The sequence below is a fragment of the Zeugodacus cucurbitae genome, chromosome 3, assembly GCF_028554725.1.
Source record: "Zeugodacus cucurbitae isolate PBARC_wt_2022May chromosome 3, idZeuCucr1.2, whole genome shotgun sequence".
Lineage (NCBI taxonomy): Eukaryota > Metazoa > Arthropoda > Insecta > Diptera > Tephritidae > Zeugodacus > Zeugodacus cucurbitae.
The window spans coordinates 71,976,710-72,002,428 of record NC_071668.1 but is presented as its reverse complement, the minus strand read 5'-3'; the positions used below and the strand labels follow the sequence as shown (position 1 = coordinate 72,002,428).

Here is a 25,719-nt window from a genome sequence, read left to right as displayed (position 1 = left end):
ATGAAAGAATTACCTCAGTCCTCATATAGTATATATAAATTTTGTATGTTTGTATGTTTCTTCAATAAATTGCGAGAGTATAAAATGTTCGGTTGCACCCGAACTTAGCCTTTCCTTACTTGTTATATTTTATATATTTCCAATTCGACATTAGCAGCTTAAGCTAGTGCTTCTTCCAATCGTCGAAACACTTCTTAAACTTGATTTTTATGATAGCCTTTAGTTCTTTCAGCGATTTCTTTCTTTTTGGAAATAGGAAAAAGTAACAGGTGCACCTTTACAATATTGGTTTGACCAAGAATTTATGAACTAGCAACGAGGTGTAAGCTTTTAACGAAGGAAAATCGTTAAGCTCATAAAAACATGTCTATCCTGCTACAGACAAACTAAACAATGAATGTCTAGCAATGTAATAGCAAATAGAAAAAAATGGACAATTAGATTAGATCAGAAGATTTAAAAAATTTTAGTTTATTTCTGCCTCCATATTTGTGATGCTTGGTGAGTTCTGTGGAATTTGTGGTATTTCCAGTTTCGGATTAGGTATTCAATTTGTTGTGATCTTTGTTTCAGGAACCTAGGAAACTTCTGATGAAATTTTGTATAAGAAATACATGTTATAGATATTCCGTTTTCGTAAGTTACAGGAGCTAAAATTCTTGCGAGATGACAATTTAAAGTTGAATTTAACTGTAGAAGGTGTGATAGAATCATCTCAGCCCTTTCTTCTTGAACTACTATGAGAAGAAGGGTGAAACACCTTGGATCTCATAGCTTTAGCCCTCCAGCTGAACCAACTGATTTCAAAATCAAATTTCTTAGCAGATTTTTGATGGACTGAATGCGCTTCCTCGATACATGAGACTTTATATCTTTCTTTGGTATCAAAAAAGGAATAAGTCCTCCACCGTCAGCGAGTGATCTCTGCCTCGAGCAACATCCTTGATATTTAACCTAATATAATCACACAATATTAAAGGATGAAATTTAAAACCATACTAATGAAAAATGCGATCTATCTAAAACCATGCTGGAATCAGATACTTTGCGACAATCGAAGGAGACTTTTAGTTTAGGAGATCTAGTCTTCAAGGAACTTGTTGGACTTATCGAATTTTCGATTTAAATCGATAAATTTTGATTACATATTTATAGAGCCATTACTTTCGACCTTAATTTTTAATCACCTAAAAGTTACAGGTATTAAAAAAAAGAATTTTCGACTAATTAAAAGAAGAAATGTACATATGTCTTTCACCAAACAAAATTAAGGTTTATTAGAAGCTCTTTTATCTGAAGCATATTTGGAATTGATCTTAGTTCTTGATGGATGACCTCAATCCCGTATTTGTTGAGTCTCAGACTGATTCATCGTTATATATATATTGCTGGTGGTCTAAACAGGTTTGAGGTTAGCTGGTTTTACTGGGATGACAATAATTATACTGGAGAAAAAAGAATGGTCCACCATATCTTTGAGGTGGCTTCAGTTAAAGCTTTTGTTTTTGCTGAGAATTACTCAAGTGAGCAAAAATTTATAATGATTGACACTTTCAATAATATTTGCTAGAGCGTAGTTTGTAAAAACACCATAAAGAGAGTTTTGAATTGAAATAATTTCAAAGAAAATATGTTTTAGGTAGGATCCAGAACATTCGGAAATATTTCTTATAAATAGAAGTTACAAACAGATGAACTTCCATAATGCGAACTTCTTTAACTTGAAGCTCTCCATGACTTTTACTCTTAAATTGGCAATAAAAGACAAATTTCATACAAATTACTTTCCGTAACTCGAAAGTCTCTCTAAGTCGAAGTATTTTTATGGATTATGGTGATTCGAGTTAGGGAACTTCAATTGTATATGATATAAACTATTTAAGTATATATATTTTAACTGACGCCTTCTCTTTAGATTTAGTTAACCACAAAGTTCTGCACATATTTTCTTCTATTTTTATGCAAAGGACACCTGTATTGTAGAAACTAATATCAATTTAAGTATTAATATTTAACACTAATATTTAGTGCAGCTTCAGTTGTTGCTTAAATTTATTTCTAACCAAAAAATATTTAATTAAAATTTTCACTCTACCTTAGTTATCCTTTTCATTTATCCACATTCACTTTCAGACCTGAAGTTCTTATCATAACTTAGCCAACCTTTATCCTACCAACTAATTACCGCTTTCAACTTAATCCATGCCTTGTCAACCCACCTTTGCAAACTAAATTTGTACACAAAATTCTACCGTTAAATACTTGCGTTAAATTTATTTGTACCCACTCTATATCTTTATAGTTGAGCCCAAGCGTTGGCAACCCAAATGTCAGCAACACAAAGTGCTTGGCCACAAATTTAATTCCCAGCCCGCAGGTCTACATGTTTTCTTTACAACTCCAACCACAATTTAGGCAAAGATAAAACTACCGCACCTTTCCCGCATGTGCTGCCCAACTGAAGCCACTAACCCACTTCACTAGCGTGCAACTCAAAGCAACTACTTCCGCATATTTGCATTTACAAGTGCCAAGTGCCGAACCGACAAAATATTTCTCTCTGTATCTCATTTTATTTCATTTTATATTATTTTATATACCTTTACTTTATTGTTATTTGCTTTTGTGTTTTTGTTTCTTGTATGTCCTTTGAGCATGTCCTTTTTGCATATTTGCGAATCGGCGGAGAGCTGCTTTCGTGTGTAGCCTTTCTTAGAAATGTCTCTCGTATTTTCTGTTTTATTGCATACTTGCTTTGCTTTTCTCTTCTATCTCTTCTTATTTCATCTTCATTGGAATTCACTGTTACAACGTAAGTGCGTTGAGGCAAAAGAGCAGTGACAGTACTTTGGCCCAATAAAGCTGGCCTTAATTTATGCAAAATTGCGCGGGTGTGAATAAATGGAGAACAGAAGAGGAGGATAGAGAGCGTATGAGGTGGAAAGAGAGTGGAGGAGTGCCCAAGAGTTGGTGAGCGTGGTTGTTAGGCCTTGAAGCTGCAGTGTTCTATTCAGCTTGTGAAGATTTTGTTAGCTGCGACACTATAAGCTTTCTACCGCTTGCCGCTTTGCCACTACTGTGTGCCTCACTCGCTCTTCTCACCTCTCACAATACATATTTCTACAATTTTATGGTGTGCTATACAAGGACATGTGACAAGTGGTTGCATCCTTACTGGACATTATTGTATGTAAATAAAAATTCCATACACTTAAGAACATGACAGCAGAACTGGGATGGTTTTTTATAGAGGAGGAAAGTAGAGAAGAGTGAAAGAGAGAGTGTAAGAATTTGTGGTTGAAGCTGTCAGTTTCAAATTTGCACCAGAATATTATTGCTTTTGACATTATTTGCGGCTAAAAATAAAAATTTAAAATTTGAAGTTGACCATAAGCGCACTCCAATAAAAGAAAGTCGTTAAACGTTCTTTAAAAAAAAATACAACTAATATTACCAAAAGAGATTAAAAAACGTGCATTTTTCTTATTTGTGTTCCAGCTGTCCTTGTTATTTATACCTCATAAATTTAAGGCCGCTGGTCATCATAAAAATCACTCGCTCTTTCCACGAATTACCGCCAGCAGTATCGATATCCTTTTATTCGCTTATTGTACTGTACATTACCCTTTCACGAAGTGACTCAACCCAACCCAAATCGTCAGCACTCACTTCATTAAATCACATTATAGCATGGAATGCACCAGCAACCCTTAAGCTCTAACTAACGTTTTAATGGTCGGGGGATGGTCAAAAATAAAATGAAAATAAAGACAACAATATCAAATATTGGCAAAAGCGTAAAAAGAATTGCAAAAAAAAAAACAAGAAAAATACGAAATAACACGAAAATAAAAAAAAGTATTTTCCCCTTTTCTTGCTCGTAAATTATTGAAAAAAGTCCAAAAACAAATAAAACTGTGTTAGTTCAAATAGCCCGTGGATATAGCGCACTAGTGTCCTCACAAAGAGTATACTATTCTCTGGCTATCTACCACTTTTACTGCACAACTCATGCATAAAATTATAGGCAAATTGAAAGAAATCATCGAAATGATAAAATCAAAGAAAACAAAACAAAGCAAAAGAAATGTATCACAAACTCCTATATGTATTTACTGAATTACAAAGGATACACTTGTCCTTTTTTCGCATGCACCTTTTGAGTACTACGTGTATATCAGAGGAGACGTTCTTAAATACATGTGGGTATGGATGACTTAAGGAGACATTTTTTTTCATTTCTAAGCATTTTGTGCCCATAGGCGTCGAATAAAAAGGAGACTAAATTCGTTAAGACATATTAAATCAATAGAGAATTCCAGTTCTTCCAAATCCTCCTTCCATTTCTTTTTCGATTAAAGCTTGCAGTAAAGTTGTGGCACAGATTTTTCAAACAAAATTATAGCGAATTTGATATAAATACAATCTAGTTGATTCAATTTGCTGCTCACTAACCCCACCAAATCTGTAAAATAAATAATGCTAGAACTTGCCTATATAGTTACTGTAGTGAGTTCCTTCATTTTAAAGCGTATATAAACGGTTCCAAACCATTTCATATAAACTATGGTAAATGGCTTGCATAAAAATCTTGCTGGAACTAGAATGCAATCATTCTGTGGGTTGTTGTCCACGAAAATTTGCTTGTAATTATTGATAATATAAGAATCATCTCATGAAACTTACCGACTTCTTATGAAAAGCAAAAAAAATATATAAGTGCGGATCGTTAATTGAGTAACCGGCTGTGCGAAAGGCAAATACTGGTTTCTCAATTATAATCTTAAGGTATTCAATTAATTTGGCTGTGTGAAAAGGATAAAGGTTTGCTTGGATAAGAATTTAGTTGGTCTTCAAACTAATGTATTTCGCCTTAGTTCATATTTTTCGTCTTAGACTTCCCGTACTTTAAGTGACTATAAATAAAGGAGAAACCAAAATAATTGCTGTTTATTCGATTCAAGATTTACTTAAAGATTTTTTATAGAATACGTTGGATACATTATCTCTAAATCATTTGGAATGAGATTAATAGGTTAAGTTCTCTTATCAGTTTAGTGGGCTATAAAAAATAGTATCGGTATATACCTAACAATATAAAAGGTAACTCTGGCACGCTCATTCCCACAAATGCAATCGCAATAGTGTTGAACTAGTTTTATTCCCGTAAATGTATGTATGTTCCCTGATAGGTTTGTGTTTAAGGGAATGATTTTAAGAGATGTCTTATAAAGGAGGACGACGTTATCGATCTAAATAGGATGTAAGGTCGTTCAAAAAACTTATTTTTGCAGCTTGCTCAGTTACCATTATGTAAAAAATGTGGAAAAATAGACGGCAGAAATGGTGATTTTTCACCGTTTCCTTACTTAGAAGCGCTGTGGCAAGGTGTTTTGAATGAATGAACTCATTGTGAAAAAGTAGCTTTATAGTTTCATACGTAGATGATTTCTTATCAACTTTTTATCAATTTTGTATGAAAGAACACTTCGAGATTTATTAGATTTTCAAGTCATATTCGTTTGCAACTTGTTCATCACTTTCTTTCATTTGTCGTAAAATATAACCTAACCCTACTTTTTTCCAACTTTTCTGAAAAAGACCGAAATTAAATTTTTATTTATTCAACTAAATTTATTTACACTTTGAAATTGTAACCCTTTTCTGTTATATCCCACCCCCTCTTTTCCGCTTTAAGTCTACATTTAATTATTTTTGTGTCCCATGTTTGCTCTGGCAGCGAGCCCCTATTAAAATGTGATCCACACTCGTGCTGTCCAACTCCCACTCCAGTTTTCCGGTATCATTTTACTTTCCACTTTGTGCGTTTTACACTTTTTGTGCGTCGTTCGCATTTTTTAGTTGCGTTTTCCTTTGCTTTCGTCCTTCATTTGTGCGTATCTCTTGCGTTGATATCTAAAGGATATTTTTTTTTGTTTAAACTTTGTTGCTTTAATTTTTGAGCTATTTGTTGATTTCGTGCAATTAAAAAAGGAGTGTGAAAGGGGAATTAGAAAATTGCGCAAATCACAAATTCATTGCGTTGCAACCCTATTCATTTCCGTTATTTGTTTTAGTGCGGTTGATTATGAGGGAAAGTGTTTGGAAAGAGTTCTGTATATTTGTAACAGCTTCTCCGCAATTCTAGATGAAGCAGCTACGCAAAATATAACCTTTACTGTCTGCTGGTTTCTGCAATTTAATATTTTAATTTTTATTTTTTATTTTTAATTTTTACGTTTTGTTGTCCCTTCTTTCCATTTGCCGTTTACTTTCTTGGCCTTTTATTTTTACATTTTCGCGTTTGCATATTCAAAGCAATTTGTTTGCATCCTTGAAATACCAAATTGCCAACGTCAGGTTCTTTTTGCATTTTGAAAATTCATTTTATTTTTCCCCTTTGCTCTGCTGCTGCTCTTGACAGAAAATTAACCTCAATCACTTAGCCGCAGGTGAGTAAATATTCAAATTCTTTTTAGTAAATGCTGACCTTCGGAGTTTACTCAATTTTCAGAATTTTCTGTTTGAACACTCATATAAATATTATTGGTAAGAAATCATATTCTAAGAATATTTTACGGTGTAAGTAAACAAAGTCAGCTCTTACAGTTTCTTAAAGTAGTTAAGGGTTTCAGTTTACTGGGGTGGAATTAGTGATAAATTCTGACACGCGCTCCTTCTAAGAATATTAAGTAAGACTTGTTATTATATTCATGAGACTGGAAACTGCGTCATAAAGTGAACAGCAGAAATAATTTTTAGTAGATTTTATGCGAAATCTTACTGTTGGAGCAAACAGGATCTATTGATGATAAAAATAGGCTATAGTTTTGCGAAAATTCAGCAACCAAGTTCCATTTTTTTTCTATTTTCAAATGATTTCTAATACTATAATGGAAATTATTTTTCTCTCTTCATTTAATTCAATGTCATATCAGATTAATAGCCTTTTCGCACAAGAGCTATTTCATCAATTAATCGGTATTTGCTCGATTCATTTAATTCCATGTCATATTAGATTAATAATAATTAATAATTGCTCGATTTAAAGCGCTGACTTAGATCGATTTACTATACAAAAGTGAAATCGTATTTTACTACATTAATTCTTAATCGAATACAAATCGAGCTGAAACTAGATGAACTGAATGATTATTGATAAAATTGCAATCAGCGGATGAACTCTGAACAACAAAAAAAAGTATAGCCGCTGATCGTTAATTGAGTAGCTGGCTGTGCGAAAGACAAAAACTGGTTGCTCAATTATAATCTTAGCGTAATCAATTAATTTGCCTGTGCGAAAAGGCTATAAGCTTCGTATTTATTATGAATCCGTATAAGGTTCTCCCTCTCTTTCTTACTTCAATACGAATGGTTCACTATATAAATTAGGTATAAGTCTTCGCTGAGTTCCGGCCCCACATTTACGGTAGTGTTTCTTTAAGAAAACAAAAAAAAATTCTGGTACTGATCATCGTTTAAATGGAGCAATAACTTCTCTTACTAAACCATTATCATATGGCGCTGACCGATACCTTCAAAATAAAGCACGAGAAAAAGGCTTATTAACACATAAACACATTTCAGACGTATATCTCCCTCTCTATTTATGCCCTTATTATTATATTTATTTTTTCTTGTATTTTTTTGGTATTTTTGCCTGCAAATATAACCGTATCTCCCTTGATTCAACCAATAGGGATGTGTTGTTTATTATAAGCGAAATACAATTAGTTGCATTAAGCCCAGACTAATTAACCTGGAAGCTGCATGAGCGCCATTTAAATTTACTAACATACTCTCACACATTAAATGCTTCAATGTTGGTTGATGTAATCAGAAAAATATGCAACCATGCTTGAAACATCGGGCACAATTTAACTATATGTAAATATAAACAAATGAATAAAGACTTAACGAAGGGGATAGCAATAAGGGCTCGGTTTATTGGAGGACATAAATTAATTTCGAAACATAATCGGATTTTAACGAATATATGTTTCAATAGTATAAATCGTTTAGTATAAATACCTGTTGGATCTTTTAAGGCTCTGAGGAAACTACAATTGAATCGAACTAAACTTTTATGGGTTTATTTAAAATTACAGTCAGTTTTCCCAGTTTAAGTATTCGCAAGTTGGATACTTGTATATTTCGGGACATTGATCTAAGTTATTCTTGTATATCTTTATAACATAACTGAATTTCTCTGCTTACCTTAAAAACATCTAGGATTAAAAGCAACCTCCCAATTTATTAAGGTTCTATTTGATATGATAACTTCTGAAAGTTCACTTGTCTTTTCAAAGAAATAATTAATACAGAAACACCGAACTGCTCCAAAAGAAATACCCTGTATGCGCGTATATAATTATGTAGTTATAGCGAAAATGAATTCCCGGCAAATGCGCCCGCAATTTTATGCATCATTGCACATTTAAATGGACGTGGCATAATTAAAATATAAACGCAAACAAAACGATAAGGTTGTTAAATAGGAAGGCGATTCGTGAGGGATAAAATTGCGGAGGAGTAAGTTGATGATTCTCTTAATTCCTAAAGGTAAAGTCTTTATCTGATATGCTTCGTCTAAGGAACAATCGGGGAATCACTTTGGCACCAATCTTGCGAAAGACTCATCAATCTTGAAAATTTATAGACAGAACTCAAAGTGATTCTGGACAATAGCGATTTTTAATACCCTACAAGTGACAAAACCAGTGTGTTTTGAAGAAAGTGATCTATATGAGAAACAGTTAAGACAGACTAAGCAACTTTGGGATAAGCTCACCAAACTTGGAATTTTATTGACGGAGCTCAAAGAGTTCCTTGCTAAGGGCGAATTTTAATACCCTCGAGGTGGCACATTTGAAGTGTTTTGAAGAAAAGTGATCCTCATAAGGTTTCCATGAATCTTCAAGAAAATATTTATCAAATTATTCAACTTTTAACTTTTTCAAATTAAAAAATTATATACCCTCTTTAGAATTTTAACAACACCCCTGAAAACGTTCACAATATATACCTAGAATGCTGTAACAATATACATTAGGGCAGTCAGTAAATTATATGTTAGATACGGAAATGTTTCGAAGTTGATTCATCACAAGTGAGTTAACATTAGGACAAATATGTTTCTTATGGTGTAAAGATGTAGAATATTTTCACCTATCGACTAAAAATTTTTAACCCACCACTAACAACTTAAGAGAATTTTATTTGAAACTATAGAGCTTCGCTGACCCCAGCGCTGGACGTACACGAACGATGTGCTGATTCAATTCAACTGCAGCATCTTTCAGAGAACCTCCACTCAAGAGTACTTCCATTATCTTATACAAATTTAAGAGCAGAGGTCAAAGGTCAAATTAATGGAAATTCAAAAACTGAGATTTTTATAGTAATATTAGGTCTACAACTTTGCTTCCGCCGTTTTCCAATAGATGTCCCTAGGGTGAAGCTTATCGATCTTGGACATTTCTGTCAACATTAACCCAACAAAATATTTGTAGAGATCTGTTTGCATCCCAATCATATTCTCAACATGTCACTTTTTGAGCTGAATTCTCGACGTTTGCGGGAAATTTTGCTTTTTTTAATTCCAAGAAAAGTGCGGCTGAGGCTAATCGACATTTGTAACTGCTTTTATACAAAAACAGCCTTAAATTTATAAAAAAAAGGCGGAAGCAAAGTTGCAGACCTAATAGTATAGTGTAGAAACTGGTAAAATTTTGTTGACGTCCGTTTTTAAGGACCACCTTAGTATACACACAACAATGTGGCGAAACATTTAATTATTACGAAATCAGCGTAATTTAAGCAGCTTTGTTGGAATGTAACAAAAAATAAACAATAACAAGGAGCGTACAAAATACAACAACAAATACTGCAACAACAACAATATAATTAAAAACACATGCCCGGGTATTTACGGAGACGACGGTATTTTTTTGGGTAAAATAGCGCGTGTGGTGAGTTAAATCAATCAGGCGCGCAAATCCGGCTGGCAGGTGGCAACCTGCTCAAGCGCAGGTATTGTGTGTTGCCATGCTTTTGTTTGGCAACTATAATGAAATGTCAATATTTATGTAAAAAATATAATAGTTTCTTTCGCCATAAATTGCTGGTAAATTAGCTGAGGGAGAATATTTTTTTTAATTTTTTTAATATTATTATTTTTTTTATTATTATTATTATTTAATGCAATATTTTGCATACCAAACAACAGCGGCAGTTGTATAAACAACACCGCCGTTGCGTGCTCTGCGATAATGCACACATTGACGGTTATAACGGTAATGTGTGTTGTAATTTACGCTTAATTTTTTAAGTGTCTGCGCACTTTTATTGTGTAAAATAAAATAATTTACATAGCATAAAGGTGTTTAAAATGTGTTAAATGCAAATTAATTAATTTACACGCACACACAGACAAAATAGCGTTGTGAAGGTGTTGAACATTGTTCATTCGCAATTAACTTTTTTATAATTTTTGCTTGTTAACCTTTTTGCACTTTTCCACCATAAAATATATTTAACAAAGTTTATTTGTTTTTTGCGCTTTTTGCCATTCGCAGGATATGACATGTGATGGTGTTGTAACATTTTGGATATTTTTACTACTTTCATTAATTTTACACAACGCCGATTTAACGAACGGCGGTCGACCCGATGAACTGCATATAGGCGGCATATTTCCGATTGCCGGCACCGGAGGATGGCAGGGCGGACAGGCGTGTATGCCAGCTGCAAGACTGGCATTGGATGATGTTAATAAGGAGCCGAATTTGTTGCCCGGCTTCAAACTCATACTGCATAGCAATGATAGTGAGGTGAGTTTGTAGGGATTGTATTAAATAATTTTATATAATCTTAAATATATTTTGATAACGTTCTAAAACTTAACTCCGTGTTAATTAAATTAAAATTATAAACAAATTTATTGCTTCTCAGGATACCGAGTTAATAGAGCCACTTTAGTCATTAGGCTAAGCACATGGTGTGGCGAAGAGCAAAACTATGATTAGAGCGAGTCAGTTGTAAGATGTGAGTAGTGCAGTTATAAGATGGGAGATGTTAGAAAATGGACAATATCCTTTCTACAAAGCAAGTTTCCCTTTACCACTTTTTACTATGTGCTTAGCTTAAGACTGCTATTGCTACAAAATGAAGGAAGTAACTTAAAAAAAATGAGGAATGAGAATAATTTGGATTTTCTTTTTATTTTTAATGTTAATTTAACTTGCGATTATGTTAGTTGTGAATGCGGCGACTTTTGAAGTCTAAAAAGTATGGAGACTTCAGATACCAACTATGATATATGGTTCTAATTTTATGACCCAAGTTAACGATATATTAACGTTTAAAGTAAAATATAGTAGGGTTATTCTGAAATGCTATATTACTTTATACAGGGTCATAGCTGCTAGGTCCAAAGGCTGCAAACGGATCTCAGAGACACCAAAAACTTCAAAATTTGCATAAATGTATTCTAGAAGAGTCTATAGAATATATTTTTGGTGATATCACGAGAATGGACTGGACTTTAATCTCAAAAAAAAAAAATTTAACAAAGGAAGCTTCCGTCTTGTGTAAAAATTCAAATTTCTGCTTTGTAGTCTCAAAAAAGGATTTTTTGAAATATAAAATCATATAGGTCGTGCTAAAATATACCACGCGTTTATAGGTATCGTGTCTTCATATATTGTATTTTATGACATATCCTTTATTTAAAGACGAATCTTTACCTCCAATAATATCTACCAAAAAATATTTTAACTTAAAGTAAAGAGTCCTCTCGACAAACTGAATTCAGACAATTTCTTAATTTAGTCAATTAGTAAATTGTCTTCCTGTGTTTTGCTAATTGACAAAATTATGGATTTTTTAAATCTTAAATCGGTTGAGAATTACATATAAGTCCAATTATATTAATGAAAACATGAAACACGATATTTTAATGTTACAACACACCCATATACAATAATTTATATTTATAACCAAATGCGAGTATGGTTAAACAAAAAACAGTAGACAACAAATAACACTTAATTTGATTGCAATTAGTAATCTCATTTGCATTTATATATCATATGTATATGTATGTATTTATGTCTATATGCCATATAAGTATATTTGTATATTCAAGTGTTTTTATATACATTTGGGTAACAATAAAGAATTAATTTACTCGATTGCAACGAAAGTGCTGAAACGTTTCTGCCCCAAAATGATATTTACTAGCACACAGCGGTTGCTATTTATGGACCTTTTAGGCTTAATTGCATTTTAATTGGTTTTTAAGCAGACAACAAATGTGCAAAATATAATTCGATTGCAATTTAAATGCTCGAAGGCGTAAGAGGCTGTGTTGTAAATATTTTTCAGTGGCAATAAAGAGGTTTTTAGGTCAAACTGTCCGCATGTTTATGTTTTCATGTATACATATATATAGGACAGAGGTCGACTTATGGATGCCATAAGTAAGTTGCAGTTGTACGCAATTTTAAATTCAACTGCAGAAAGAATCGTGATTGAAGTTCAATTTGTGAAGAAAGTTTATAATAAATTAAAGCAAGCGAGTTCAAAGTTCAGTGATTATCAATTATTCGAACACTTAAGTCGATTCTGGTACAATTTGGTGATATTAAGCTACTTTGTCAGGCTTAAGAATGAAAGACTTGTATATTTGATGGGAACTGACTTATTTTTTTTGTTGCTTAGGCGGATGTTAAACGATCTCTCTTCTTATAAGAAGGTTTAATTAACACACAAATATATCTTGACTAAACTTATTTACTTCATTACCATCTGAGGACTGCATTCTCATAAAGAAAGCTCCTTTGGTATTTTTTCCCAGTTATTTGAAAATTTAGAAAAATATAGAAATAACTATGTACATCTTTAGAGAACAATATATCTCAGTCTAAAGTATGTCGTTATAAAAGGTATATTCGACGTCGACCCTGACTACGAACCAATGCCACTACCCGAAAGTAGTTGTTCGAGAAGCAGTTATGCACTGCTGTGAGGTAAGATGCTGTTATAATAATCGGTAACCCAATACTTATAATATATTCAAATCGTTCGTTTTTAATGTGGAAATTATTTCCTTACATAGAAATTTTTAGAAATACGTGTAGTATTAATAAAATCCCATTAATTTTATGTGTGGAAGACTTGGCTGACGTGAGCTCAACTGGAGGTGTTCCTTAGCTTGCTTCAAACGTCTGTGGAGAAGAAAATTTCTCTAGCAAATTTGGCAAGACTTATTGTAGGACGATGAAATACAAAGTGCAGAGTTGCCACTTGTTCACAAAGTTCAGAACAATTAGGATTGTTGGACAAAGAAAACATTTTTTGAAGTCACATATACATAATTGTGAGGAGAGCTGTCATACGAAAAATTATATATAGGTTAGATTAGCGATAATTATCGATCCGTTCAATTTGATTCGAATTTCGTAATTTGATATTTGCTCGCCTGTCTGAAAAATCGACATATGTATATGTCTCCTGAAACTGACTAAAGAACAGCTAGAAAGAGTTAGAGGGAGAAAGCACGAAAATAAGAAAGAGAAGAATAGAGTTATAAATAGAGAAAGGACGATAGGGATCAAAAGAGAGAGAGCGAGATGGAGAAAAAAAGGCAAGAGGTAAAGAGAGAAGAGGAGACAGATTCTATAACATAGAATAGCCATCAGGATGGCTATGTATTTTACATAAGATGTTCATGTGACGAACCTGAGAAAAAGTGTTAGTACTAAAATTCACTCTGATACCAGCACTAGTCTTATAAAAGGGCCCGTTCTAAATCTGATGTTCCACAAAACTACAGAAAATATTATATAACCCAACCAAATTTTACAAAAGCCTGTTATATAAAAACCTCAAGTCGAGTTAAAGCCAACAGCGCTGTGCCAATAAAGTAACTGTATACTGTCATTGTAACTGTAAAAAACTCTAAAAAAATCGTTTTTTCTTGCTTCGCCTGTGAGTCCCAGTGAGTCAAACGTTTGGCAAAGTAGCTGATAAAGTGCCAAGTGGGGGCAGTTAGTGGCACCGAATGGCCAGCAGGCAGAGGCAGGCGCGCGGAACGCCGCTTTTGAAGTGCCAAACAATGGACTTTGAAGCTAGATACAGTGGCGCAAGCACGAAATGCATAGAGTCGGAGTGTCTTTGTGGTCGCACGCTGTTTTGGCGATGAGTCAACACGCTGTCAAATAACTTTCAACGAACTGCGCTATAGTTTTTGTATAACTGTGTGTGAGTGTGTTTATGAGTAAGCGCGTGTGGTTGCTTTGTGTCCACAACTATACTTTAAAGTCGCCAACTACATTAGATAATTTCCCCAAAGACCCAAACTGGCGACAGACAACACAGCCAACGTCAGAAGAAAAAAAATGAATGAAGAAAAATAGCAACAACAAAATGGTATAAATGCAAAAATAATAGACAACAAAGCGTTGGAAATTGTAGTGAAGCGACAGTGCAATGACAGCGCACACACACACACACACTAACAACAACACCGAAGGCAACTGCATAGACACAAGTGTAGTCTACTTTACGGCTGAGTGACCACTTATTTATACGTTTAATAGACGCTTGTATGGCACTCACCATTTAACGCTATTGTAAGTCATTACGCGGCATATTTACACGAACACACGGCTATATTTATACAACAGAGTGTGCGTTTGTGTCCGCGTGGAATTTTATTTAAATTTATTTAAAATGATTATTAATAGTCTGTTGACGTTGTAATGCGCTTTGCGCCAACTGATGCATGCCCCAAAGTGTCCGTCACACAAACACACACAAGTGTCCAACAACAACAAAAAAACAAGTTGTTGTTGTAAAAAAACAGTTACTACAAAGAGTGAAGTAGCGATAAAAGTAAACAGTATGTCCGAACCAAGTATAAATATGGCTGTCCTGGGAAATTTCAACAGAGCGCTATCTGCCAGCGGGACGGTGTATTGTGCGACAACGACAACTTATGGGCGTTCGTTTGTGGTGCAGTTGAACAAAGCGGACACGTTGCAGTGCGAAAACACACTCACCATCAACGCAGTGACAAACAAATGAGTGTATTTTACGTAAAAGCAACGCAGCACGGGCGCAGCTGACAAACAACGGTGTTTATGTGGCGACAAACACACACTTGCTGACATAGAAAGCAATCGTTTGCGCGTTGTTTATTTTTTCAGCAAACATTTAATTTCAAACTTTTTACTCTCATATATTTTGCACTTGCGGTCCGTTGCTGTGGCGTTGATAGAGTTAATTTTGTTTCTATATGGTTGTTTACGCATGACTAGCATATGCGCATTTAGTTGTATTGTTTTAAGGCACACTTAGCTGTTAATTAGCCAAATTAAAAACTAAAAGTGTTTGTTAAAATTTACAGTTTGTTGGTTTCATGCATTTTTAATTTTATTAGAATTTATTGCGTTTGCTAAGTTGGTTGGAAATTTTAATGTACTTGTTTTACTTTTAGTTAATTTAGAGTTCTTGTGTGGTATATAATATTTTTTTAATGATGAATATTAAATTTCAAAATACAAAAATTTGGAAATTTTACGAAAAAAATAAACTTTTGAAAAAAAAATGTGATTTAATTTGAGTTAAGTTTTCGGAAATTTTAGTTTAGAAATATTTTAATAAATATTCAATAAAAAAAAATATTTTAATGATTTTTTTTTTCGCAAATTCTTCTTCTGAAGAAGACATATGAAGAAAGAGGAAAAAATCAAATAACATCGAACAAAAATTAAAAATATAACTTGAAACAAGTAAGGAAGGGCTAAGTTCGGGTGTAACCGAACATTTTATACTCTCGCAATTTATTTATTTAACTTTATTTACATTATATAATATACAATTTGACCCACATATTCGTTATATATATTGTATAAAGTCCATTGAAAGTTGGAAACCATAATATTAGGTTAGAAGCACCGAGGTCCTCGTGTTCGATATATGGGACCTTAAAAACCTATGGTCCGATTTCGGCTATTTTTAGAATGGGGCTGCCACACTGTTAACATAGTATTTGTGCAAAGTTCTGCACCGATATCTTCACTAGTACTTACTTTATATATTGTATAGTAAACGATTCAGATCGTCTTCAAAGTTCTGGTATATAGAAAGCACGCGTGGTTGTGAAGCGATTTGACCTATTTTCGCAACATATCATTGGGATGTAAGGAAACTATTACAAACCAAGTTTCATTGAAATCGGTCGAGTAGTTCCTGAGATATGGTTTTTGACCCATAAGTGGGCGACGCCACGCCCATTTCCCATTTTGTAAAAAAATCTGAGTGCATCTTCACTTAACACACTTTTAGTAATTTTCAACCTAACCTTTGTATGGGAGGTGGGCGTGGTTATTGTCCGATTTCTGTCAATTTTGGAATGTAAAAGGAAATGGCTAAAAAAAACGACTGCAGAAAGTTTGGTTTATATAGCTCTATTGGTTTGCGAGTTATATACAAATAACCGATTTGGGGGCGAGGCCACGCCCACTTCCCCAAAAAAATTACATCCACATATGCCCCCTCATAGTGCGATCCTTCATACCAAATTTTATTTCCATAGCTTTATTTGTGGCTTAGTTATGGCTCTATGTGTTTTCGGTTTTCACCATTTTGTGGGCGTGGCAGTGGTCCGATTTTGCTCATTTTCGAAAGCAACCTTCCTATGGTGCCAAGAAATAAGTATGCCAAGTTTCATTAATATATCTTAATTTTTACTCAAGTTACAGCTTGCACAGACGGACGGACGGACGGACGGACGGACAGACAGACATCCGGATTTGAACTTTAGTCGTCACCCTGATCACTTTGGTATATATATCTAACTCGTTTAGTTTTGGGTGTTACAAACAACCGTTATGTGAACAAAACTATAATACTCTTTTTAGCTACTTTTGTTGCGAGAGTATAAAAATTCAAAATAAATGTGCAAATTGAAAAAATTATGAATTTTATAAAAGAGCTTAAAATTATTGATCAGCACCAAATAGAAGTTTAAGTGTCAGAATTGGTCCATTTTGGAAAAATTTAGCTAATTTGAGTTGGTTTGTTATGGTTTTTAATTTTTTAACAAATAATTAATAAAAAAAAAAATTTATCAAAGCGTAATTTACGAATATTTAACTCATTTTTACTGAAAAACATACCTCTAAGTGAGTACTCGAATTAACGAAAAATTCGACATAACGAACAGGCCTGATAATTAATGCGCTCGTTATTTCGGAAAACTACTGTATTTTTTTATATAAAAAAAAATTATCTTTTCTGAAAAAAAAAATAATAATTTGAGAAAAACTATTTATTTTCACCTAATTGAAATTTAACTTAATTTAACCAAGAAGTTAAATTTCATATTTTGTTGGTATTGTATAATTGAAAAAAAAAAACAAAGATATTTACTTTGTAGTTTAGTTTTTTTGTAAATTTATTTTTTGGAAATTTTTTTTTTTGAAATTTTTCAAAAACAATATTTTTGTATATATTTAACTGAACTTAAATTTAGTAATTTGGAATATTTTGTACATTTTTTGCAAAGTGTGTTTAACAAAGTGAACTAAGTATGTGACAAACATGATTTTGACAAAAAAATAGTAAACAATTCATGTATTTGTTTACATTAACCCGTCTTTTTTATCATGAACATTTTCTTTTATTCATTTGAGTTTGAAATTTGTTTACTTTTGAATTTCACAATTTCAATTTTTGAATAAATGTAAGGGTTAAATCAATGGCAATATACATGTCAAATTCGGGTAAAGCAAAATTAAATGTCATATACTTAGTTCACTTTATAAATACACTCAGATTTTTTGTAATGGATATTAAATTTGAAAACAAAAACAAATTTTGCATTTTTCTAAAAGAAGTATAAAAAATTATTCAAATGAAGTGTTAATTTAAATGAAATTAATTTTTCTTCATTCACATTTAAATTGAACAACGTCAAATTTTATAACCCAAGAGTTAAAAAAACTTTTAAAAAAAGAAAAATTAATTAAACCTAAGTTAATTCACCCTTAAACATTTATTTATATATTTTTTAAGAAAAATTTATTGAATATACATACATTAATTTGTAGAAATATTCTTTTTGAAAAAAAAAAAAAATTAAAATAATAAAGCAAAACACATTTTTGAAATTTCCGTAAAATTGTTTTTAAAAATTTGTATTTTTATTTAATCTAAATAATTAAATTTAATTGAATTTTTGGATTTTTTTTTAATTTTTCTAATTTATATATTATTTTCAAGAAAATGTCATTTTCGAATTTTATTTTTTAAATTTTTTGGATAGATTTATATAAATAAAATAATTGACAATCCTTAGTAATTGGAAACCAATAAAAATATTAGATCTACAACTTTGCTTCCGCCGTTTTCCAATAGATGTCTCTAGGGTCAAGCACTGGTCCATTAAATCGATAAAATCGTTTTATATCGATCTTGGACATTTGTGTCAACATTAACAACAAACAAAATATTTGTAGGGATCTGTTTGCATCCCAAACTTATGCTCAACTGAAAATGTTACTTTTTGAGCCGAATTCTCGAAATTTGTACGGAATACGCATGCTACCAGAAAGATGGACAAAAGTAGTAACCGTTTGTAACCGTTTTTATACAAAAAAGCGGCGTAAATTTACAAAAAAACGGCGGAAGCAAAACATCTAAAAATAAAATTCAGTGAACAGTAAAACTCTCGTAACTCTCTCGTAAATCTTCAACCCAAATTTTACTATTATATTCACCCAAAAAATTTACTGTTATCCTTCCACATCAAAAATCAAAGTAAACGTAGTAAATGCGTTTTCGTATTGCTCATATGGTTTTGCATGCAGCGCTAACTGCTACTGCTAAATTTATAATTCACAGCATTTTCATTTCCATTTACTTCTCATTTAATATCCTTCAGCAAAAGTGAATGGCATCATTACACATTTATGTGTTTACCACGCTCCTTATACGCCTTTATTATTTATATTTATGCTCTTAATACATATATGTGTGACGGCCCACTTCAAAAACCGCACTTTCATGTAGCCGACAACAACCGAGATAAGCCACAAAATTGGTCTGAAGCCGTATTATTAATTCGTAGGCGGCGTTGTTGCTTGGCAAATTTGAATTAATTAACTCATAGTTTGATGCGTTTTAATTTAACGCATTCTCTGCGTAACCAAACTATTGGGGGGTCCAACTAAATATTTTCGGTTTCGGAAGTTAAACTTAAAAATTCAATGAAACTCAACAAAACCACAACTATGAGAGTCCTTTCTATTTGCGTAATGACTTTTAGCTGACCAAATGTTGCTTTTTGGGGTATTGAAAGTGGTGTGAGGGAGGTGGAGAGGGTAAAAAATTAAATATGTATGCATGAGTTATTATATTAAGGTGAGGAGTGATAACATTACTGTGATTTTGAGGGATACACATATTTGATTATTACATAAACTTGTTGAGAAGTACAAGAATTTTGGTTTGTCTGAATGAAATATCAATATAAAAAAAATAAATGTATGTTTGATAATATATATTGTATACATGATGAGGAGTAATGGCAACGAGAGTAAGTTTATAAATATACAATTAGTGTGAAAAGCTATGAAACCTTTTGTCCAGAACTATTCGACGAATACACTTCCTGAGACGAAATATTTATTTTAACGCATTTCTTCTATAATTTTTGGTCTACGGAATATTATTCTGGTTATAAAAGCGAATCAGAAGTGGTTCTGTATATCTTGTATGTGTTTTAACGATTTTTAAGTATTTTTGTCTCAGTCACAATAATCAGCTTCGTATTTTGACTTTTTTGAACTTGGCTCTTCACTGAGGTAAAACAAAATGATGTCTAGCGATGTAAATAATTGTCTTACTTATAACTCATTGTCTTTAAATGTGTTTTGTAGTGTTTTGTAGAATTTATGGATTGCGAACTGAGAGTGATCTGAGTTAGATCTGAACTAGATGTTATGACGCTTGTTCCAAAACATATATATTTTCAAATTGATACCTAAGAGGGGGTTGATTACTAGATGTTGATGGCCTTAAATATATATTCTTACTCTAAAAATAAGTCATAAGACGTCTGCATGAATATAGTGGGGGTAGCGGGGTCGTATAAGTGATATATATTTTCATAATTCTAATTGAAAAAAAAAAACTGCAAATATTATTTATATATAAGAAAAAGTGGAATAAAATGGACATCAGTGCTCTTAAGTGAGGCCTCAAAAGCATTACTCGAGTTATTAGTGGAAATAACTCCACGCAATAGCTTCAGAGTTATTTGTATTACAGTTTTGTAATCCCCATATGGATTCTAGATCTTAAGTTTGTGCAGAAATATCTTCATTTCACCACTTCCACTTGCACCACCCTAATATAACCTACAAATATTTTCACACAAAGTTATTGCACTCATAACAAGCGACCGAATTTGGGTTTAAAGTTTCACCAAAAATAAGTGCGTATATGAAATTTTTGGAAAATTTCGACACAAACTACCACAATTACCTAACCGAAAGTTAGTTAACAGTTGTACGCGCACACCCACTCAGCACTTAGCTCACACTCACGCACATACATAGAACGAAGAGTGCTGTGTGCGCCCACTTAAAAGTGCTCATTGAAATTCGAAAACTCTCCGCACTGTGCGCTTTTGTATACTTATTTAAACTTACAATTGAAATGGCGTATAAAAAGCAGAAATTTATTTATTTTTACGAGCAAATGAAATGAAAATTTTATGCACACGCGTGTATGCGTGCGTTCGTATGCAGCTGTTGCGTTTATAAGCGCTTTGTGCAACCAGGCGTATACGCAACATTTCGCAATGAAGTTATACGGGCGCACACGCATACATTCATACATAAATATGCTTTTGTACAAATTCAAGTGTGTGTGTATGTGTACGTTTGAGTGCTTATGTTGCTCATACATTTCGCTGGAACTACAGCGAAGCATAAAATTCGGTAAAATCTGTAAATTCTTGAATACAAATAAGATTGCCTGAATTTAGAGTGGGTAAATGAGTAGTAGTCGAGTGGTGCTCACATACAGACTCTCATGCGCTACTGCCTGCCTCGGTGCGCCATAAATAAATTTGAAATGACCAACATGGTTTCTAGTTGGATTTTGTTTCTGCTTAGGTGGCCAGACATTGCTTTAAAATGAAATTGGTTGGTTTTTTCGTGGTGGAAGGCACTTACATACACATACACTTTGGTTTACCTCACTTAATAAGTGTGCAACTCACGTACAATGCTGGTACTTCAATATAGTAGTAATAGTAAATCATTTGAGTAAAAAATAATGCGTCCCGAATTTTCAGGATTTTGGTTTCGGGATTCCGAAATGTACTTTTGCTCAAATATTTTTTTAAATTTTTATTTTATCAATTTATCTCAAAAAAGTAAATTTCGGGATCCCGAAAACGCAATCCCGAAATTTCGGGACTGATATTTTTTTAATTTTTTTACAATTTTAACAATAATAATATTAAATTTGTTTGAAGTAATGCCCAATAGTACATTACGGGATCACGAAATTTCGGGACTGAGGCTTTTTAATACATTTTTCAAAAAAAAAAAATTAAATAAAAAAAATTATAGCTTGCCTCACCAAAGGAAATTTTATTCAGCTTAAGAGAATCGTAACCGCTGGAAGCCAAAATGACCGTAAACACCGAATGGGATTATATTATTTTCTCATATCGGCTCGTCGAAATTCTTCTTCTACGTATAACAGCAACTTCACACCAGATTTATAGATTTTTTTGTATTTAGCACTTTATTCAGCTATAAATGATGGATGAAAAAATGGAATTCCTGCTGGTTAGGTATAAAACTGAGAGAACGTAAACTAATATAGTATACCGTTAAACTACCGTTATGTTTTTATATATCTGTAGACAGGTAAACCGTTGACGCTGCACTTAATCACCACCAGTTGTTGGTATTTTCGGAATTTTGTTTGCGGTCACACGAATCCAAAGCAATTTCCTACTGTGTAAGCGCAGCTTTCACCATGCACCCAACAGCTAACGAGTTCATTTGGCTAGAATTGTGACCGAAAATATAAATTTTTTTCACGAAGCATGTTAATAAAATCAGTTTGAAACCACAAATCCAACGGTACAACGCGAGACTAGGTCACCTTCATCAGCATCGAAGCTGCACTGGCTGGCTGCCCAGGTCAGCATTTTGCATAGTATAGGTTATGATGACATTTTTATTGTTGTAGTTGGTTGTTGTGGGTTATGACCACAGCCACTGCAGTTTTTGTTGGCAAATATTCGGCAATTGCGTTAGCTGGCATACTGTCGCCATTGGCGTTGGTGTCCGCACTCACCTCACCTAGTCGATAATGTCAAAATGTTAATTTCGTTAAAATATTCGTCGAATATTTATGATTCACACCGTTAAATGTTGCCCGTGTCACAAATGAGGTTAGAGGCGATCTGTTGGCTTGGTTATAGGTATGCATGAATTATGTATGGGTATGTGGTGTTAGAGAGGTATACCTTTGGGGAAATAGACATATGTTTTTTTTAATAAATTTGATTGATAAAATGCCGGAAATGTGGAAATCAAATATGAGATAGAAACTTTTTGACATTTTGTTACAAATTTGATTTATGACTAAGGTTAAGTTAGTTAGCGCATAGAGGAAAGTATAAATGTAGTCAGAGTTTAGACACATTGTTAGCAATTTTTATAAAGGCAAATAATATATTTCAGGATCTTGAAAACAGAATCCCGGTATTGAGAATTTTTTGTATGTTAAAATCATGGTTTGTTAAAAAGAGAAAGAAGGTGCTTCCAAGTTCCGAATTTTTATAAAGATTGCATTCTCTTTTATTCTGTATAACCTTAGCTGACTAAATCGAAGTGATTTCCAATCTTCTTTCAATAGATTTTTTTTCCAGTAGGGAGGTCTTTTAGAAATACATGATAAAAGTGAAAATTTAGATTTACAACAATTCCATCAATTAAGCAATTGTTTTATCTCTTAATTGACTCTCAATTTACAATATAATTGAACAATTAACTAATTGTATAATTACTTAATATTTAATAGAGAATAAATTAAAAAAAAAAAAATTATGGAAGGTCCAGCGTGCCGATTCTGTGAACATTACAATTTATTAAAATATTATTTATTATATCAAATTGCAGTTAATACTTCATTATGTTAAGAGGGAAATTCTTAATAGTTTTTTGGCAATTGAGGCTTAATTGATCATTCAATTTACTTCTTAATTAAGTCTCAATTTACTATATAATGGAGCAATTATCTAATTGAACAAATATTATAATATTCAGTTATGTAAAAATAAATAAATTTAGAAAGAGACTAGTAATTCAAATAAGTTTAAGTATTAAATCAAATTAAAGTCAATACTTCATTATGTTTCCAGGAAATTTGTATACTTTAGGTTAGAATAACTTTCAAATGTTAATTGTCTGAACTAAATTGAGTACATTTACATTTTAATTGTCTCAGCTAATTGACAACTAATTGTCTCTACATTGTATATGTCTACAACTTTGCTTCCCCGTCTCTAGGGTCAGCACTGGTCGATTAAATCGATTTTTCTTTCTTTCTTGGACATTTGTGTCAACATTAACCCAACAAAATATTTGTAGAGATCTGTTTGCATCCCAAACTTATTCTCAACTGAAAATGTCACCTTTTGAACCGAATTCTCGACATTTGCGGGAAATTTTGCTTTTCTTTTTTAATTCCAAGAAAAGTGCGGCTGAGGCTCATCGACATTTGTTACCGTTTTTATACAAAAAAAAAAACTTAAATATACAACAAGTAAGGAAGGGCTAAGTTCGGATGGAACCGAACGTTTTATACTCTCGCAATTTATTTATTTAACTTTATTTATATTATATAATACACAGTTTGACCCACATATTCGTCATATATATTGTATAAAGCCCACTGAAAGTTCTAAACCATAATATTAGGTTAGAAGCACCGAGGTCCTCGTGTTCGATATATGGGGCCTTAAAAACCTATGGTCCGATTTCGGCGCTTTTTAGAATGGGGCTCTCACACTATAAGCATAGTATTTGTGCAAAGTTCTGCACCGATATCTTCACTAGTGCTTACTTTATACATTGTAAAGTAAACGATTCAGATCGTCTTCAAAGTTCTGATATACAGGATGTAGGCGTGGTTGTGAAGCGATTTGGCCTATTTTCACAACATATCATTGGGAAACTACTACAAACCAAGTTTCATTGAAATCGGTCGAGTAGTTCCTGAGATATGGTTTTTGACCCATAAGTGGGCGACGCCACGCCCATTTTACATTTTGTAAAAAAATCTGAGTGCAGCTTTTATCTGCCATTTCTTATGTGAAATTTAGTATTTCTGACGTTTTTGGTTAGTGAGTTAACCCACTTATAGTAATTTTCAACCTAACTTTTGTATTGGAGGGGGGCGTGGTTATTATCCGATTACTGTCATTTTTGGACTGTATAAGGAAATGGCTAAAAAAACGACTGCAGAAAGTTTGGTTTATATAGCTCTATTGGTTTGCGAGATATGTACAAAAAACTTAGCAGAGGGCGGGGCCAGGCCCACTTCCTCAAAAAAATTACATCCAAATATGCCCCTTCATAGTGCGATCCTTCATACAAAATTTTATTTCCATAGCTTTATTTATGGCTTAGTTATGACACTTTATGTGTTTTCGGTTTTCGCCATTTTGTGGGCGTGGCAGTGGTCCGATTTTGCTCATTTTCGAAAGCCAAGAAATAAGTGTGCCAAGTTTCATCAAGATATCTTAATTTTTACTCAAGTTACAGCTTGCACAGACGGACGGACGGACGGACAGACAGACATTCGGATTTGAACTCCACTGTTCACCCTGATCACATTGGTATATATAACCCTATATCTAACTCGTTTAGTTTTGGGTATTACAAACAACCGTTATGTGAACAAAACTATAATACTCTCTTTAGCAACTTTGTTGCGAGAGTATAAAAAACGGCGGAAGCAAAGTTGTAGACCTAATAAAAGGAATAAGATCATATTGTTTTAATTTGTTTGCAATAAATCATAGTAATTGCTTTCAGAACAAACCTTTAAAAATGAAAGGGTTTATAATTCGCCATAAATAGTGTACACTACTTCAGAAAAACTAATTTTAACTTTTTCAAAAATGCAATTGTTTGTTGCTTATTTAAATTGAAGTTTCACGCTTTCATTTACTTGTTCAATTCAATTTAAAATCATTTCCACGTCAAGAAATTTCATTCTAACGAATTTCACGAAAAACTCCCTTTGGCTTCCACTAATTGGTTAAAAGCTCAGCAAACCGGCAAAAATGTAAACTAATGAAAATATCACCAAATTTCATTGCGTCCAATATGTGTGTGCACAAAACAAACTATGCGAAAAGTGAAAAACCACAAAATTAATGAAAGTCGTGTGAACAATTATCAAGCATAAAAAGTTGTTTGTGTTTGTTTTTGTGTTGCATATGTTTTTTGCTCTAAAGTAAAGGTTAAATTGATTCAATTAAAGGAGGAAATTGCTGAAATTGATATTGTGTGCGCAGGAAAAAGGTTATGTTGAAATAAAATTTAATTTTTTCGTGCAGAATTTTGATGTTTACAATTTTTTAATTCAAAATTATGTTGTTTTTATTGATTG

General features: G+C 32.9%; 1 protein-coding gene across 1 annotated transcript in view; it reads left to right on the top strand.

Annotated features, from left to right (window-relative positions):
* The window catches only part of LOC105218649 (gamma-aminobutyric acid type B receptor subunit 1), a 343,997-nt gene that overhangs the window by 66,091 nt on the left and 252,187 nt on the right, over positions 1–25,719 (top strand). The window contains exon 2 of the mRNA XM_054226814.1: positions 10,578–10,832. Coding sequence (XP_054082789.1) covers positions 10,581–10,832 — 252 coding nt within the window. The 5' untranslated portion in view covers positions 10,578–10,580. The remainder of the gene's footprint in view (positions 1–10,577; positions 10,833–25,719) is intronic.